At 40.8% G+C, this 17860-nt stretch overlaps 1 protein-coding gene across 1 annotated transcript in view; it reads right to left on the reverse strand.

Annotated features, from left to right (window-relative positions):
- LOC126185053 (uncharacterized) overlaps positions 1-17860 on the reverse strand; it is a 904507-nt gene that overhangs the window by 194016 nt on the left and 692631 nt on the right. Inside the window, exons 29-30 of the mRNA XM_049927811.1 lie at positions 9628-9672; positions 6853-7059 (exon numbers count right to left, since the gene is read on the reverse strand). Of these exons, the coding sequence (XP_049783768.1) occupies positions 6853-7059; positions 9628-9672 (252 nt within the window). The remainder of the gene's footprint in view (positions 1-6852; positions 7060-9627; positions 9673-17860) is intronic.

Genomic DNA, 17860 nt, shown 5'->3' on the forward strand with positions numbered 1-17860 from the left:
GACCTGCAGCACTGACTACCAAGTCCAGACTGATGGGGAGTTGTTGCCATCACCAGTTGGTAGGTTTCCTGGAGGCATAACTAGTAGGGCCTGGGAGCAGTTCATCATCCATCATCGCGAGAGTGTTCTCCTGCTGCTGTCCATCTTTGTTCCCGTAGCAGACCTCGATGCTGCTAATCTCACTCTTATTGGAAGGAAACAGCACTTCTCTACACAACTTCATGTATTCCAAGCAGAGCTGCTAAAAACTTACTCTGCATGCTGTGTACAACAGGGTAGTGGATGTCATGTCCATCATCTCCTGGAAGCTGTGTGCAGCCTCACTTGGTGTGGGCACGACTTCACACTAAATCAGGTGAGGTCACTGGCTCCTAGCTGTTATGATAGTTGAATCGACATGCAAGCCTTGTGCTGACCAGCATACTGCACAGCAGGACACCTCCACTTGTCCTACCAGCACTGGTGCCTTAATGTTGATATCTCAATTGTTGCATTTTGGGGATAATAAATGTTTTATGTTGTAATACTCTTTCAATAATGCCTTCAGGCATCAGAACTGTTGGCATACAATGGCATTAAATGTCAGAGGTGTGTTCAGCTCCAGGATTTCCACTGCAGCATCGCCTAGCAGTCCAGCACTACAGTTTGGTGAGTGTGTGTGTGTGTGTGTGTGTGTGTGTGTGTGTGTGTGTGTGTGTGGGAGGGGGGGGGGGGGTGTTGGGCAGAGGGGAGGGGTGGGGGTGCATGCACATGTTTCTGTTTGACCACAAGGGTAATGATAGGTCAATGGGTTTTTCACCAGATGTCTAGTTGCACATGTACACACAAGATGAAGGACATGGACACAGATGCTGTTCAAAGATAGTGTGTGTCAATCTGTACCATGAGGAACGGGTGAAGCATTTTTGTTTGAATATCGGGCTCATTGTATTGCAGTATGGATTAGTGATGTTCATGACTAGCCATTTGGGCAGAATGTTAGGCTGTAATAAGATTTTATAACAGAGTATTTAAATGCCTGCAATGTTGGTTTGGTTTTTTCTGTTTTGTTGAGTGACTGTTAGAGTATCAACTGTATCACTGCCAATTCCACAGGGGGCTAGCCAAAAGGAAACACTGCAATTTAATCAGTTGAAGTATCAAATTTACAGGTGAACAATGCAAATATGTTTAAGCAAGTACAGGCTAAGAATACAGACGTAGCAGCTTTAGAGTAGGAAAGGAGAGGAAGTGAGATTGGCATTCTGCCATTCCAGAGGGAGTGGAGAAGAGATAGGAGGAAAAATCTGAATGCTAGGTTTGAGGAAAATACTGATTATATCTGTTCAGCAGTAAAGAATGCTAGGACTATTAAGAAGCAGGAGGAGTATGGCTAAAAGGTGCTTCTGTGGGAGTAGACAGTCCGAACATGTGTCAGGAATCGAAAGTTGTGGAAGTTTCAGTAAGTTTACTTGACACACAGAGTACTGGCATTGTGGAAGTTACAGAAAGTAATGTAAAAGTATCAGTTTCAATATATTGTGCAACTGTAGAGTCTGAAGTGGCTGTACTACCAGATGGAGTGAATGTGTGCTGTAATGAAGTAAATAAGTGTGTGATTAGCACCAAGCATGATAGTGATTTACATGCAGTAGTAGTCTATACACCACTGGGTGATAATTGTTATTGTTTTGAGGTCGTGGAGCTTGGAGCAGATGTAGAGGGAAGCACATGTGCCATTGACTTTAGTGTCATGCAGAGGAAAGCTGCAGACAGTGATTTTATTGTAGATACGAGGGCTATCCACAAAGTACATTACGTTTTGGAATTAAAAATAAATAAAGTATTGGAAAATTTTTTTATTATATACAGATGAAAGCCCCACTTCAATACTACTTTTCTACATAGTTGCCATTTAAATTAAGGCACTTATCGTAGCGACGGACGAGCTTGGAAATTCCTTCATCGTAAAATTCGGCTGCCTGTGCCTTCAACCACGTGGTTACCTCTTCTTGAAGCTGTGCGTCGTCATCAAAACACTGCGTAGCCAACCACTTCTTCATTGCTGGGAATAAGTGGAAGTCGCTTGGTGCCAGGTCGGGATTGTACGGCGGATGAGGAAACAACTCACACTTAAAAGATTCGAGAACTTCACGTGTGGCATTTGCCGTGTGGGCCCGGGCGTTGTCCTGAATCAGCAAGATCTTTGAGCCCAACTTTCCCCTGCGCTTGTTTTGTATTGCTCTTCTGAGGTTGTGCAGAGTTTGGCAATACTTTTGAGAGTTTATTGTAGTGCCTCTTTCCAGGAAATCCACCAGGCAGCCGAATTTTACGACGAAGGAATTTCCAAGCTCGTCCATCGCTACGATAAGTGCCTTAATTTAAATGGCAACTATGTAGAAAAGTAGTATTTAAGTGTGGCTTTCATCTGTATATAATTTTAAAAAAATTCCAATACTTTATTTATTTTTAATTCCAAAACGTAATGTACTTTGTGGATAGCCCTCGTACAATGGAGCACGGAATGGACAGTGTCTTGAAAGGAGGATATAAGATGAACATCAACAAAAGGAAAACAAGGATAATGGAATGTAGTCGAATTCAGTCAGGTGATGCTGAGGGAATTAGATTAGGAAATGAGACACTTAAAGTAGTAAAGTAGTTTTGCTATTTGGGGGGAGCAAAATAACTGATGATGGTCAAAGTAGAGAGGATATAAAATGTAGACTGGCAGTGGCAAGGAAAGCGTTTCTGAAGAAGAGAAATTTGTTAACATCGAGTATAGATTTAAGTGTCAGGAAGTCGTTTCTGAAAGTATTTGTATGGAGTGTAGCCATGTATGGAAGTGAAACATGGACGATAAGTAGTTTGGACAAGAAGAGAATAGAAGCTTTCGAAACATGGTGCTACAGAAGAATGCTGAAGATTAGATGGGTAGATCACATAACTAATGAGGAGGTATTGAATAGAATTGGGGAGAAGAGGAGTTTGTGGTACAACTTGACCAGAAGAAGGGATTGGTTTGTAGGACATGTTCTGAGGCATCGAGGGATCACCAATTTAGTACTGGAGGGCAGCATGGAGGGTAAAAATCGTAGAAGGAGACCAAGAGATGAATACACTCAGCAGATTCAGAAGGATGTAGGTTGCAGTAGGTACTGGGAGATGAAGAAACTTGCACAGGATAGAGTAGCATGGGGAGCTGCATCAAACCAGTCTCAGGACTGAAGACCACAACAACGAGAACTATGGAGAATGCAATGGAAGCTATTGATGATGTCAGTTCTGTTGCAGATGAGTAAAAAGTACAGACACTTTTATTTCTGTAGGTCACAGATTTGTTGCCACTTGTGGCGGCACTGCCTTCTTTAAATGGGGGAGGGAGGAAGAGGAGGAGAACAATGCTTCTAAGGTAAAAGATCGAGCCCATAAGACTGAATCCTATCATGAATGTTTGCCTGGGGAGCAGTATTATAGGTAATGAGGGTAAGAAGAAACATCATGTATTCACTCTTAAAAGCACAGTCAAACTCAGAGAGAAATTGTTTTAGCCAAAGGAGACAATCATAAGTTTTACACTTTCACAAGAATCTATTATCCCAAAAGCAGAACCATATAAACTGGGTATGGTAATACTAAGATTCAGTGCAGATGGTAAATTGCCGAGGAGCACAAGAAAGTTTACTGTTGAAGGAAATGTACAACAATCTGTAACTAGTTGTAAAGGAAATAGTTGGAACTACTGACCAGCGTATTTTATCTGGTAATGCTGTAAGCAGTTTTTGTCTAAGCATAGTTTTAAAGATGGTTGTTTTAAGAAAGCAAAGGAAAACTTTTATTTCAAAGACAAAGTTCCAGATGATGTACCAAGATAGTGGTTTGACCAATCACCTGACAGATGAAGGAAGACGCTGAACATAAGGAACCTCTAAAGGAAAAATTTGCTGAGGAGAAAGAGTTTTGTAATTTTATTGTGCTAGTTCTTTACATGACTATTTAATAGAGTAATAACTATGTGTGGAAACAAGAGAAGTTGACTGATTTACTGAAGTAGTTAATAAATAATTAGAGTCATGAATTACTTGTTAAATGGGGATGAGTGCATGAGTTTGTGAATTGTATGTTTGTGTGTGGTACGTGAAAAATGATTGTATTTGTGTATAAATGGTAATTTTGGATAAAAGTGTTTTCTTAAGAATATGAGTTCCCTGAAGTGAGTTTAAGAAAATAAGGTTTCAGAATTAAGAGCATAACTGAGGAACCATGTGGTTCAAACTAGACAGAATGAGGGAGGAACTAAACCAGTAACATTGTATAAATTGTACTCTGTGCATGGATGTCACGACTGTTTCATAGGCTCCTGAGAGAAATCTGAGGCAGACTTCTTAAAGGCTGGTGGAATGTTCCACAGCAGAATAGTATACTTGGTGCATCTAGAAATATTTCAAAGACCTACCTTTGTAACCAAGAAGCAGAGGAAAGTGGATCAATAGCCATGCAGAATTCCAGCAAGAAAGGACTGCCAACACAGCAGTGAATACAGAAGCTGTTGTGACACCCTGAATCAGCTGGGCACTCAAGCCAGCAACATAGCAAAATGACCTCATAGGGGCAGACAGATATTTTCATAATCATGACTGCATAAAGTCTTGCAAGAAAGCTTAGTTAAATGCAAGAGTAACTATTTAGTATACTGACATTGCAGAGAGAGTGTCTGAAAGGTGAAGTTGTGAAATCGTGAAGCAAAGAAGAGAGCTGAAGAGCTGACCAGATGAGAAAAGCAGGACAAATAATGTCATTGCTACCACACTGTAGCAGAGCACATCAGCCTGTCCTGCATAAATATTACTTCTGTTCTGATAGCTGTGGCTGCCACTATCTGGAAAGCTTCCTGGAGGCCTAACTAACAGGGTATTGGAGCAGACTGTCATCTGTCATCGCACGAGTGTGCTGCTGCTACCGCCCGCCTTCATTCCTGTGGCAGACTTCGATACTGCCATTCTCACTCCTATCAGGAGGCAAAATCACTTCTCTGTGTGACCTCATGTACCCTGAGCAGAGCTGGTACAGACCTAACCTGTGTGCTGTCTATGACAGGGTCATGGGTGCCCTGTCCATCATCTCCTGGAAACTGTGTGCAGCCCCACTTGGTGTGGACAAAGCTGCATGCCAAAGCGAATGAGGTCACCAGCCTTGTGATATCATGGTAGCTGAGACAATGCACCACCCAACTGTGTGCTGAGTGCTCATTGGCATATCCCATGGCGGAATGCTGCTACCGGCCCTCTCCATGAAAGCTGTGTGAAAGTTGATATCTCAACTGCTATATTTTGAGTACAATAAATGCTTTAACTTGTTATACTGCTTTCATAATGCCTTTGTGTACCAGACAGGTATCCACCCTCCAAAAATTCACTGTGGTTTATGTACTTTGGTGGTCAACCACCGACCTTCTGACCTTGAGACACTACCCACCATAGTGTCCTAGCCCCAGAACTGAAGGCGACAGCAACTCTACAAGCAACCAGTAACTCATATGCATGCCAATATAAGTAAAAAACAAGGTGGTGTGTACCACATACATAGTGTTTCTTAGTAGTTTTGTAAATCATTTGAAAAGTGGGATCTTTACTCATCTAACAAGTGACCCATCAAACAGATAAGCTGAGATTCTACAGCAATACTTATATCCCATTCTGCTTTGCATGAATTAAATGTGACACATGGATGTTGTTATGTGACACAAAAAGAACCATTTTTGATCAAACCGTCTACCTTTGAATGAGTACTCTGAAACTTAACTAACAAGCCACCTTGAACAGAATCCAATTGGTACCGAAATTTAGAAGTTTTTCCTTTATTATATTGCTCCACTGCAAATCCCTGAATACAGTCTTAATCATACCTTAAGTGCGCATCACAACTCTGTCTCACATCTTGATGGGCAATTTGTGTAAATTTACATTTGATACATTCCTATGTATACAGGGTGGTCAGAAACAGTTTGAAAACCTTGTAAGGGTGTTGCAAGATAGGTTGTGCTGAGAAATAATCATTAAGAAAAAAATTGATACATTTCACAGTTTCTGAGTTAGTTAGCATTGAATTTAGGCAATCAGGCCATTGTGTGCACAAATTCAAGCGGTCTGCCAGATACATTTAGTGTCAGTTGTTCGTATAGCATAGATGATAGCACAGGAGACTGCTCAGCCTTTAGCTTGGGTTCAGTCCTTACTACCACCCCATGTCCCATTTTTGTATTACTCTCATTTGGTTTTGGGAAACCAAACAAAGAACACATTTGGTGATCTGATAAAAAAAATGTCATGTGACTAGGGCCTCCTGTTGGGTAGACCATTCACCGGGTGCAAGTCTTTCGATTTGACACTGTCTTTGATGAGCTCCTTGAATTTACATGTGCTGAATGGCTATCTTCAATGCTAATCAACTCAGAAATGATGCAATGTATCACAATTTTTTCTTAACAGTTATTTCTCAGAACAACCTATCTTGTAACACCCTAGCAAGCTTTTCTGACCATTTCCAATCACCCTGTAGAAATCCATACATACCAATACACAAGATTAAGCTGCTAAACAAATAACTTTGATTGAAAATGGTGCCATATTTCCTTGCAATCAGTTTGCACTAGTTCCAGTCACACTGTCACTTCCTTAGCATTTCAAGTTTCATTTAGTTTGATATTGCCCAAAGCTATACATGCAAAAAAATGTAATATCTCTCATTTTAAAGTATCCTGGCATCAAATAAATTCCAACAATCAAAGCTGAATGTACTTATATCATGGATTTAAAAAGACAAACATCTTCAATGCAACAAAAATACAAACAAAACTATAGAACTTATTATTACCTGCAAACCTTCCACTCCCCTTAATTGAAAATATAAGAAACACATTAGAATTTTCCTGGAAGGCTTCATTCAATTTGACTTCATTTTGTGGTAAAGTTGACCACACTCCCTTTGCTTTTGATAATGTTATATTTTCAACACAGCTGCTCTTCATAACAAAAAATCTTGCATCATGTAAAAGGTAATTCAATTTCCTCATGTAGTCATCTAGAACAGAAAAATAACCTAAGGTACTATCTTAATTACAATACAGAGATAGCAATTACAAAATAAACAAGCTATCCTTCAGTTGTTATTTTAAAATGTGTTACACAGCAGATATTGCATCAAAATTGTCGAGAAAACTACTGCCATCATTAAAAAATCTCAGCTGAGGAAAGGAATTCTTTCAAAAACTGTTGCACCCACCTAGACAGCATGACATGGAAGTGACTAGGCAGAAGGCAATCACGGAAAAAATTAAGAAATTACTGGCAATTGCAGCAGTTTTTTATTCTATAAATATCTTTCTCAGCTGTGGATATGCACTTGATCAAATATTTTGATTCACATCAAAGTTGAAAAGTGCACATTACAAACACATTACCAGAGTGTATGATTTCCTTAGGTCCTAACTTAGACAACTGTAGTTTACAAACTAATTAGTTGTTTTTTCAAAATCTGAAAATGAGAATATCAACACAATATATACATCCTGGAAATGGAAAAAAGAACACATTGACACCGGTGTGTCAGACCCACCATACTTGCTCCGGACACTGCGAGAGGGCTGTATAAGCAATGATCACACGCACGGCACAGCGGACACACCAGGAACCACGGTGTTGGCCGTCGAATGGCGCTAGCTGCGCAGCATTTTGCACCGCTGCCGTCAGTGTCAGCCAGTTTGCCATGGCATACGGAGCTCCATCACAGTCTTTAACACTGGTAGCATGCCGCGATGAACCGTATGTGCAGTTGACGGACTTTGAGCGAGGGCGTATAGTGGGCATGCGGGAGGCCGGGTGGACGTACCGCCGAATTGCTCAACACGTGGAGCGTGAGGTCTCCACAGTACATCGATGTTGTCGCCAGTGGTCGGCGGAAGGTGCACGTGCCCGTCGACCTGGGACCGGACCGCAGCGATGCCCGGATGCACGCCAAGACCGTAGGATCCTACGCAGTGCCGTAGGGGACCGCACCACCACTTCCGAGCATATTAGGCACACTGTTGCTCTTGGGGTATCGGCGAGGACCATTCGCAACCGTCTCCATGAAGCTGGGCTACGGTCCCGCACACCGTTAGGCCGTCTTCTGCTCACACCCCAACATCGTGCAGCCCGCCTCCAGTGGTGTCGCGACAGGCGTGAATGGAGGGACGAATGGAGACGTGTCGTCTTCAGCGATGAGAGTCGCTTCTGCCTTGGTGCCAATGATGGTCGTATGCGTGTTTGGCGCTGTGCAGGTGAGCGCCACAATCAGGACTGCATACGACCGAGGCACACAGGGCCAACACCCGGCATCATGGTGTGGGGAGCGATCTCCTACACTGGCCGTACACCACTGGTGATCGTCGAGGGGACACTGAATAGTGCACGGTACATCCAAACCGTCATCGAACCCATCGTTCTACCATTCCTAGACCGGCAAGGGAACTTGCTGTTCCAACAGGACAATGCACGTCCGCATGTATCCCGTGCCACCCAATGTGCTCTAGAAGGTGTAAGTCAACTACCCTGGCCAGCAAGATCTCCAGATCTGTCCCCCATTGAACATGTCTATGTATGTTTGTGTGGAAAGGGGGGGTTTCATGTATGTCAAATGAGATTTTTTCTCAGTAATTTTTTCATTGAAATATCATAAATAGTTATCCTCAGACCTTTAAACAAAGCCTATATATTAAGTAGTCATGGTAGGTTAAAATGGATAGCAGTTGGGAATCTCCAATCAAGCCATCTGGGAGCAACTCTCTTACTGGCTCATTCCTTAACTTGACACTACAGCTATCCTTCACTTCCAAACACTGTAAACATTCTGTTGATAAGCCAGCATTTAAAGTACCTCTGTGAAGATACTAGATTACACACATTTTTGGGGCTGTTTACAGATTCACGTCTTTTAATTCTGAAAGGCCGCAGTGAAGTTCAGAATGAAAAGAAAAAGATCCTTGCAGGTCAAAGCTGTGAATCTATTCTTCAGTTGCGCCCAAGTGACTTAAATGGAAGAGCACCTCCGTGGGAAGCTACTGTTTGGTTCTCAGATTAGAAGGAAGTTTAACAATATCTAACAATTTGCCAGGAGTATAAGATTTTAGTATATTAACAGCCCTGAGGCTTTTGAAGAGTCAGCCTCTTCAAAGTAACCTCTACCCTTACAGATTAAGCAGATGCGCTTGACAAAGATCTCAAGAAGTAGTGATAAGCTGAATCAGTGAATTGGTCAATGAAGAATGGCAGATGCCTCAAATGGAATTTGAAAGATAGGAGCCTAGATTTGACTCATAGTCCAGCACACAGTATGCAGCATACACAAGTAGTCAACAGAGTATGAACATCACCAAAAGTATAAAATTTCAACTAATAGACAACTTATTCAGTGACTTACTAGTTTCATGTCTTTCATTTCAAACATTGTAGATGGAATATAGTCAAACACAGTAAGCTGTAGAAATATTGACATAATGTTCACAGTAACTGCATTCTTCAACAAGGTTAAAAGGTTAACAGACTGAGATAGTCATGCATTAAAATTGAAAACTGGTCATGTATTAAGACTGAAAACTGAATGCATACTTACCATAATATTTTGACTTTCTTGATCTCGAATGCATGAACTGTGGGTCTAAAATCATAAGATAAATCAAATGAATGAGAGAAAAGTCCCAACAATTCTGTAACTATTACACAATATTTGAATATTAAGAGAGAGAGATGCTTATACAGTGTGAACCGGAACTCCATCAAAATAATTTTGGAGGTTGGTCAGGGATAATTTGGTATGAGGAATCTGTGATTTCTGATGGCTCATTAAAGACTAATTGCAATTTTGTTTGTTATTCCCATTTAGCTTTCCATCTGTGCTGCATTGAAGACATCCATTCAACAGTGCAAATGTCAGTGGCACAGAGTGTGTGTCTTGTTTGGACACAAATGTGTTTCAATCACTCAAAGTACTGTGACAACAATAATACCCAGTTCAGCCTTTTCCCTCAAGCTTCAATTCAGTACTGATCAGTTCTGCCTCAGCTGTGTTTTTCTACCAGTGTTAGCTGCATATTAATTCTGATACACAGCAGTATGAATAGATCTACTGATGAAGAGTTTGCCAACATGCACCTCGTATACGGGTTCACTGAATGCAGTGAAAGAGCAGCATGACAATACTATGCTGAGCTCTTCCCTCAGCAACAGCCACTACTTCATAGTACATTTGTATCTGTCTGAGTGTTGTTGCACTTTACTGTGTTTTTTGTTGTACATTTTGGAAATTGCATATTACAAGCTATTTCTCTGCTGTCAACAGATTTTCACAGAAAAAAAGGTAATTGGGATAACTAAATGAATAAATCATAAGTATCTTGTATAATAATTTAGTACTCTGCAAAGAGCCTTGGAAGCCACCAGTCCCTTATAACAAAATACTCAGATAATATCCTTGAACAACTTCAGAAATTTTGTTGGTGGAGTTCAGGTTCAGCTTGAATTCAAGGAAACACAGAATGCAGTCTGAGGTTTCTGTTATGTTAATATTATTCCATAAAAATTTATAAAGGAGATTATACTTGTATCCAGTTGACTACATATGGCTTCATGGCTGTAATGCCTGAAATAAAAGTAATTCAATAAACTCTCAGACCTCACTTCCACTATGTGCTTTTTTCCACACTTTGAAACAAAGACACCAGCTACTCTGAACATGCACTTTCCATAATACAATACATGTTTTATTTCCACATGATTCTGGAGAGAGGGAGGGGAGGGGAGGGGAGAGAGGGGGAGGAGGAGGGGGGGGAGGGAGAGAGAGAGAGAGAGAGAGAGAGAGAGAGAGAGAGAGAGAGAGAGATCTAATTCTGTGACATAACTGCAGTAACAGAAAGCTATTGCAGTTACAAAATAGTTAATAAATGTAGCAATAGATGGTGCTGTAAGCATAATAATTTAATAGTGGTCAACTACAAATGACAAATGAATCATACAGCAATGCCTAAGGTGTACTTTTCACACTAAACAAACTGTGGTTTTTAATTGTCCTGTGGCTAAAAACTGCGTAAAAAGCATCACTAACATCAGTTTTTCATTGTCCTGAAGCCAAAAACTGCATAAGAAGCATCAGTTACATCAGTTTTTAACTGTCCTGAGGCCAAAAAATGCATAAAAAGCATCACTCCGAATCAAATCAGATTACTAATTTCCATGTGACTGGCACAAAACATGTTCAATATGCAGTCCACCATTTTCTGCAAAAAGTTGAAATTGAGAAACAGCATGTTCCACAACTGATCAAAGTGTTTAGAGGGTCATGTTCAGAATGTGTTGTGCAGTGGTGCCTTCAATGCAGCTAAGTTTGCAATCGGAACACCGAACACAACATCTTTCAGATAGCCCCACAGCCAGAAGTCACATAGATTAAGATCAGATGATTGGGATGGCCAGGCGGTAGGGAAATGGTGATTGATAATTCCATCATTTCTGCTTCAGCAACTGCTTAACTGGATTTGCGATGTGTGGAGGAGCGCCATCTTCCATAAAAATGATACCAGTCACACATACATGTTGTTGGAGAGCTGGAATGACGTGGTTGCGCAGAAGACACTCATAGCACTTACCAGTGATGGTAAGGGTAACAGGACCAGAAGCACCTGTCTCTTCGGAAAAAATATGGCCCTATGATAAATGATGTCATAAGCCTGCACCACACAGTGACCTTTTCAGGATGAGTGTCACTGGCTGATTTGTGTGTGGATTTTCTGTTTCCCATATTTGACAATCCTGTGTACTAACACATCCTGTCAGATTGAAGTGGGCTTTGTCTGTCCACAAAATCTTTCACAGCCAATCATTTTCCACTTCCATATGAGCAAGAACTTCTATAGCAAAGGTCTCTCTTGCTGGCAGGTCAACAGGAAGCAACTCATGCACATGGGTAATTTTGAATGGATACTAAAGAAGGATATTTCATAGGATTTTACGCACCATGCTCATGGGTATGTCCAATGTTCGGGCAGATCTCTGTGCACTACACATTTACACACCACCACTCGTCTCCTCCTGCATTGCTGTGGCCACTGCTTGCACTGACCCCGAATCAATTTGTTTCCTCCCTCTACCAGGTTGCACAACAAAAGAACCGATCTTTTCGAATTTCTGAATCATTTTCTTCAGACCCATGGCAGTCATCAGACCAATGCCTTTTTACAAACCCTTCAGTGTCCAAAATTTCTGCAGAGCGACGTGTGCACAGTCATCATTCTTGTAATACAGCTTTACAAGCAGAGCATGATCCTGCATTGAGACAGTCGTGGTGAACGTTGCAGATGCGAAAGGAGGAAAAGCCATGAACGCAGCATGTTTATACCAACTTCAATGGGGCGTGCACATGACAGGTGTTTTCATTTACATGTTCTGACACATATGGCACCATCTATTGATCAATTTTCACACTATTTTTTTTCTTCTGCAATAGGTTTTCCCCCTTCTCCGATAGTATTCCATTGCAATTTGATGTCATTCTGGCCAGTGGTGTTATTTCTACAGTGTTTTGAAAGTTTAACTTTAATTATAATCACCCGGTACATCTACATCTACATTTACATAGAAACTCCGCAGTCTATCATACGGCGCATTGCGGAGGGTACTCTGTACCAATACTAGTCATTTCCTTTCCTGTTCCACTCACAAATAGAGTGAAGGAAAATGGTTACCTATATGCCTCTGTACTAGCCCCAATTTCTTGTATCTTCATGGTCTGTACACGAAATATGTGTAGGTGGCAGAAAAATCATTCTGTAGTCAGCTTCAAAGGCTGGTTCTCTAAATTTTCTCAATAGTGTTCCTTGAAAAAAATATTGCCTTCCATCCAGGGATTCCTATTTGAATTACCAAAGCATCTCCATAACACTTATGTATTGTTCGCATGTACTGGTAACAAATCAAGCAGCCTGTCCCCAAACTGCTACAGTGTCTCCCTTTAACCCAACCTGGTGCAGATCCCAAACACTCAAGCAGTACTCACTAATTGGTCACACTAGCATCCTATATGCAGTCTCCTTTACAAATTAACCGCACTTTGCTAAAAATCTCCCAATAAACCGAAGTCAGCCACTCACCTTCCCTATCACAATCCTCGCATGCTTGTTCCATTTCATGTTGCTTTGCAATGTTACACACAGATATTTGAATGATGTAATTGTGTCAAGCAGACACCACTACTCCTGTCTCCAAACATTACATGTTTGTTTTTCCTATTCATCTCCATTAACTTACATTTTCCTACATTAGAGCAAGCTGCCATTCATCACACCAACTAGAAGTTTTTCTAAGTCATCTTATATCCTCTTACAGTCTCTCAACTCTGATACCTTGCCATACATTACAGTTTCATCAGCAAAGATCCACAAGGTGCTGCCCACCTGGTTTGACAAACCATTTACGTATGTAGAGAATAATAGCAGACCTATCACACTTCCCTGGAGCACTCCTGGCGATATCCTTGTCTTTGACGAATACTCCCTGTCAAAAACAAAAATACCGGGTTATATAACTTACGAAGTATTCAAGCCACTCACATATCTGTAAACCTATTCCATATGCTCATACTTTCTTTAATAGCCTGCAGTGGGCACCATTTAAATGCTTTCCAGAAATCAAGAAATATGGAATCTGCATGTTGCCCTTCATCCTTAGTTTGCAGTACATCATGCGAGAAAAGGGCAGGCTGAGTTTCACATGAGTTATGGTTTAAGACCATGCTGATCTGCGGATATAAGATTCTTGGTCTCAGGAAAATTTCTTATATTCAAACTGAGAATGTGTTCAAGGATTCTGCAGCAAATAGATGTTAGTGATAGTGGTCTGTAATTCTGTGGGGCCATTCTTTTGCCCTTCTTATATGCAGGAGTCACTTGTGCTTTTTTTGCATCCACTTGGGACTTTACACTGGGCGAGAGATTCATGATAAATGCAAGCTAGATAAGTGTCTGCTGTTGTAGAGTACTCTTTGAGAAACTGAATTGAGATTCCATCCAGTACTAGTGACTTATTTGTTTTCAACTCTTTCAGTTGTTTCTCTACACCAAGGATGCTTATTACTAGGCCGTCCATAAGGTAGTCTGTTCAAAGGTCAAATGTCTGGTTTATTTGTATGATTTTCCTGCATGAATAATTTCTTAAACGTGAAATTTAAAACTTCAGCATTTGTTTTCTTATCTTCAACTGCCACACCATACTGGTCAACAAGTGTATGGATGGAGGCCTTAGACTGACTTAGCAATTTTACGTAAGACTTGAATTTTCTTAGGTACTCTGCCAGATCTTTTGCTAAGGTATGACAGTGGTAGTAGCTGTATGCTTTGCATGCAGATCTTTTCACAGATGCAGAGATCTCTACTAACCTTTGCTTGTCATCATTTGTGCATTCTCTTATGAACCGAGAGTCTAACAGCCTCTGCTTCCCCGACATTTTCCTAATCTCATGCCGGCCGGTGTGGCCTAGCAGTTCTAGGCGCTACAGTTTGGAACCGCGTGACCACTACGGCCACGAGTTTGAATTCTGCCGCGGGCATGGATGTGTGTGGTGTCCTTAGGTTAGTTGGGTTTAAGTAGTTCTAAGTTCTAGGGGACTGATGACCTCAGCAGTTAAGTCCCATAGTGCTCAGAGCAATGTGTACCATTTTTGAACCTAATCTGATTATTAAACCATGGTAGGCCTTTCCCATCCTCAATCCACTTACTATGCACATAATTCTCCAGACCATGATTTACAGTCTGCTGAAATTTTGCCTCTAATTCCTCTATGTCCACCTCACTGCAACTAAGTGGTGTCAGTTGAGTGTCTAACTGAGATGCTAATAAGCGCTTACCTGCTCTTTTTAGTAAAACCACTCTCCTAGCCTTCTTAACTGATTTATTAACTTTTATAATCATAGTTGCTATAATGACATCGTGACCACTAATCCTTGTTTCTACACTGAAGTTATTGATAAGGTCCAGGTCCGTAGCTACAAGGTCTAAGATATTTCCATTGTGTGTGGGCTGCCGAACTAGCTGCTCAAGACAGTTTTCAGAAAACATGTCCAAAGGTACTTCACATGGCCATCCGTCTATATCCCCTGCAATGAGTCCATAGACATCCCAGTCTATGCCTAGTAGGTTTAAGTCGTCTCCAAGTAGTATTGCATGATCTGGGTATTAATCGCTACTGACCATAGACTTTCTTTAAATGACACCAGAATTGTAACAGCAGAATTGAGTGGCTGGTAAAAACATCCAACCAATAACTTGGTTTCACCTAAATCTGTTATACATGACCAGATAACTTCACTGTCACACTCAACTTTGACATCAGTGGAGAGAATATTTTTGTCAGCTGCTATGGCCTCAGAGCTGTCTTTCCAATATACATTAAATGACTCGCTAAATATCTAAGACATTTCCACTTCAGGTTTGAGACAGCTCTTGGTCCAGAGAATAATTTGAGTGTGGAAACTTTCCTGGAGGGCAGTAAATTCAGGAACTTAGTAATGAATACTTTGACAATTTACTGATAAAATTTTGGCACTCTAAATGTCTTTATTCTGAATATCGACTGACTTCCCTTGCTGCATATTGACTGGTGAGTGTTCATCACAGTATCTGAAACTACCACCTAGCCTAAAGAATCCTCTTGTGCACTCCAGAAACATTCCACTACCCGAGTGTGTAGTGCACCCTGACCTATCAAGGGGAGTTCTACAAATCCCCAACCAATAATGCAGGTCTAGAAATCTGCAGCCAAGACCACCACAGAGTTGACAAATCCTTTGACTGAGATCCTCCACTCAGCTCCAAACCAAAGGACAAGCAACACATGAGGTGTCCCATGCAATGTGTCAGATTCCCTGACACTTCTACACCCTGAGGTAGCAGACTGGAGGTGACTGATCATAGCCAAAAGTGCATTCAGCTGTTCGTGAACTGCAGCCAGTTTCTCCTGCATCTGCACACAGTATGCACACATCCTACCCATCCTAGCAAGAGTAACTGAAACTTTAAAAGCAAACAGAATCCTAGATATGCAACTTGCTGCCCTCCTGATGTGTCACCAATGGATGCATATGCCTTGATGACCAATATAGCTGGCTTTTCATAAGAAATAAAAACGGTGTGACAGACTGCCTGAACTTACACTTACAACATGCAAGCTTATATCTCTTAAACAGAAAAATACATATGAAATTTAAGAACTACACTATGAGGAAAAAACGAGAAAAGAATGCAACTACAGATGCCATATATGCAATGCACTGCTTTTTGCCTTACTGCAATGAGAATTTAATTTGAGAAAATGACCATTTATGTTCCAGTTTGAGATTATTTTTAATTTACCCACAAGATACTATCATTACTAAAAATGACTTTGAATATAGAGGAAAGTTGCTCATTATGGGAGGGTTCAATATTGTGATGAAGCTAGAACCTGACTAAAGTAAGCACTCAGCTCTGTTGGGAGGTATCAGAACTTTGTGTTCACAATGTCCAAGATGTACAGCAGTCACAATAAGACAATTATGGAGCAGGATTTTGTAAAGAGTCCTTGATTTTAAAAGTGTTGTGTTTCTCAAGTGTTTTGAGTATGTGTACTTGTAGAATTTTAATGTCTGAAGTTGAGTAGCTGTTGCAACAATATCCATAAGTTTACATTCTTCACACTGCACTCTTTCATTCGCTATAATGAACTGTACTTCAAACCCAGCAGCATAACAATGTGGCTAGGTTTCTAGCATAAGATGGCTTATTCCTAACATGCGATACCGTGGGTATCCTAATATGTGACACTAACACTGTATCTCATATTAGGATAATTTCATGTTGCCACCCTAGTACATTCTATCTCATATTAGGGTAATTTCATCTTGCCACCCTAATAGCTAGATTCAGACTGATGCTTTCACTAAATGAGTTGACAATTTTGTGAAGCCATCTGAAGATGATCCTGTTGTGCTAATACTCAATGGGAATCATTTCTCATCTTCGTGACACACAAATCAAGGGAAAACTGTTCACATTGTGTGATTATTACCCCATTCCACATGTAAAATACAGTCCCTTGTGTGGAACTCATGTGAGCATTTAAAACACATTATCTCCAAGAAATAGAAGCCTGGTGGGCAAATAACCCAAGTCAAGTATCCATCGCATCTTTTATTATGAAGTTACTTGAAGTGCCCTACTTGAAAGCAGAAACAATGGAAAATGCTATAAATGACTTCTGGAAAACTGGACATACTAGATTCAAACAATAGAGTAAATGTGAGTCCAACTGGTATCTGGCCAGCTCCCAAAATGAAGTTACCTCAAGGAGCCACCTTATCCAGTAAAATGAGCAGATTCTGACCTGTAGAGGAATCATAGGAGGCAGAAGCAAGATTTCTTCTTGACAAGGAAAAAGAGGTAAAAGCAGGAAACAGTCTTCCAGTCATTTGTAGTCGGCTACAAATTTAATTGAGGACAATGCTTCAGATGAAAAATCCGAAGAAGAAGACACTCAGTCACTATTCTGCTGTGGTTGTTTCTCTGAATATTAACATAGACAAATAGGCACAGGGCCATGGAATGCTATCCTTGGTCTCCCAAAGAATGTTGTCTTGAAAAACAGCTTTTGTACACCCTAACAGCATTTCTTTTGCACAATAAATGCAGAAAACGTTGGGGAGGCAATAAGAAAGAGAATATTACCCTCTTATAGTTTACCTCTTCTCATACTGGTCAATTTAAGTGCTTTCTCTGACTGTCTGACATTAGGACACCATTTCTAATGCTATTCAAATTGACTT

Source organism: Schistocerca cancellata, chromosome 4 (genome assembly GCF_023864275.1).
Source record: "Schistocerca cancellata isolate TAMUIC-IGC-003103 chromosome 4, iqSchCanc2.1, whole genome shotgun sequence".
NCBI lineage: Eukaryota > Metazoa > Arthropoda > Insecta > Orthoptera > Acrididae > Schistocerca > Schistocerca cancellata.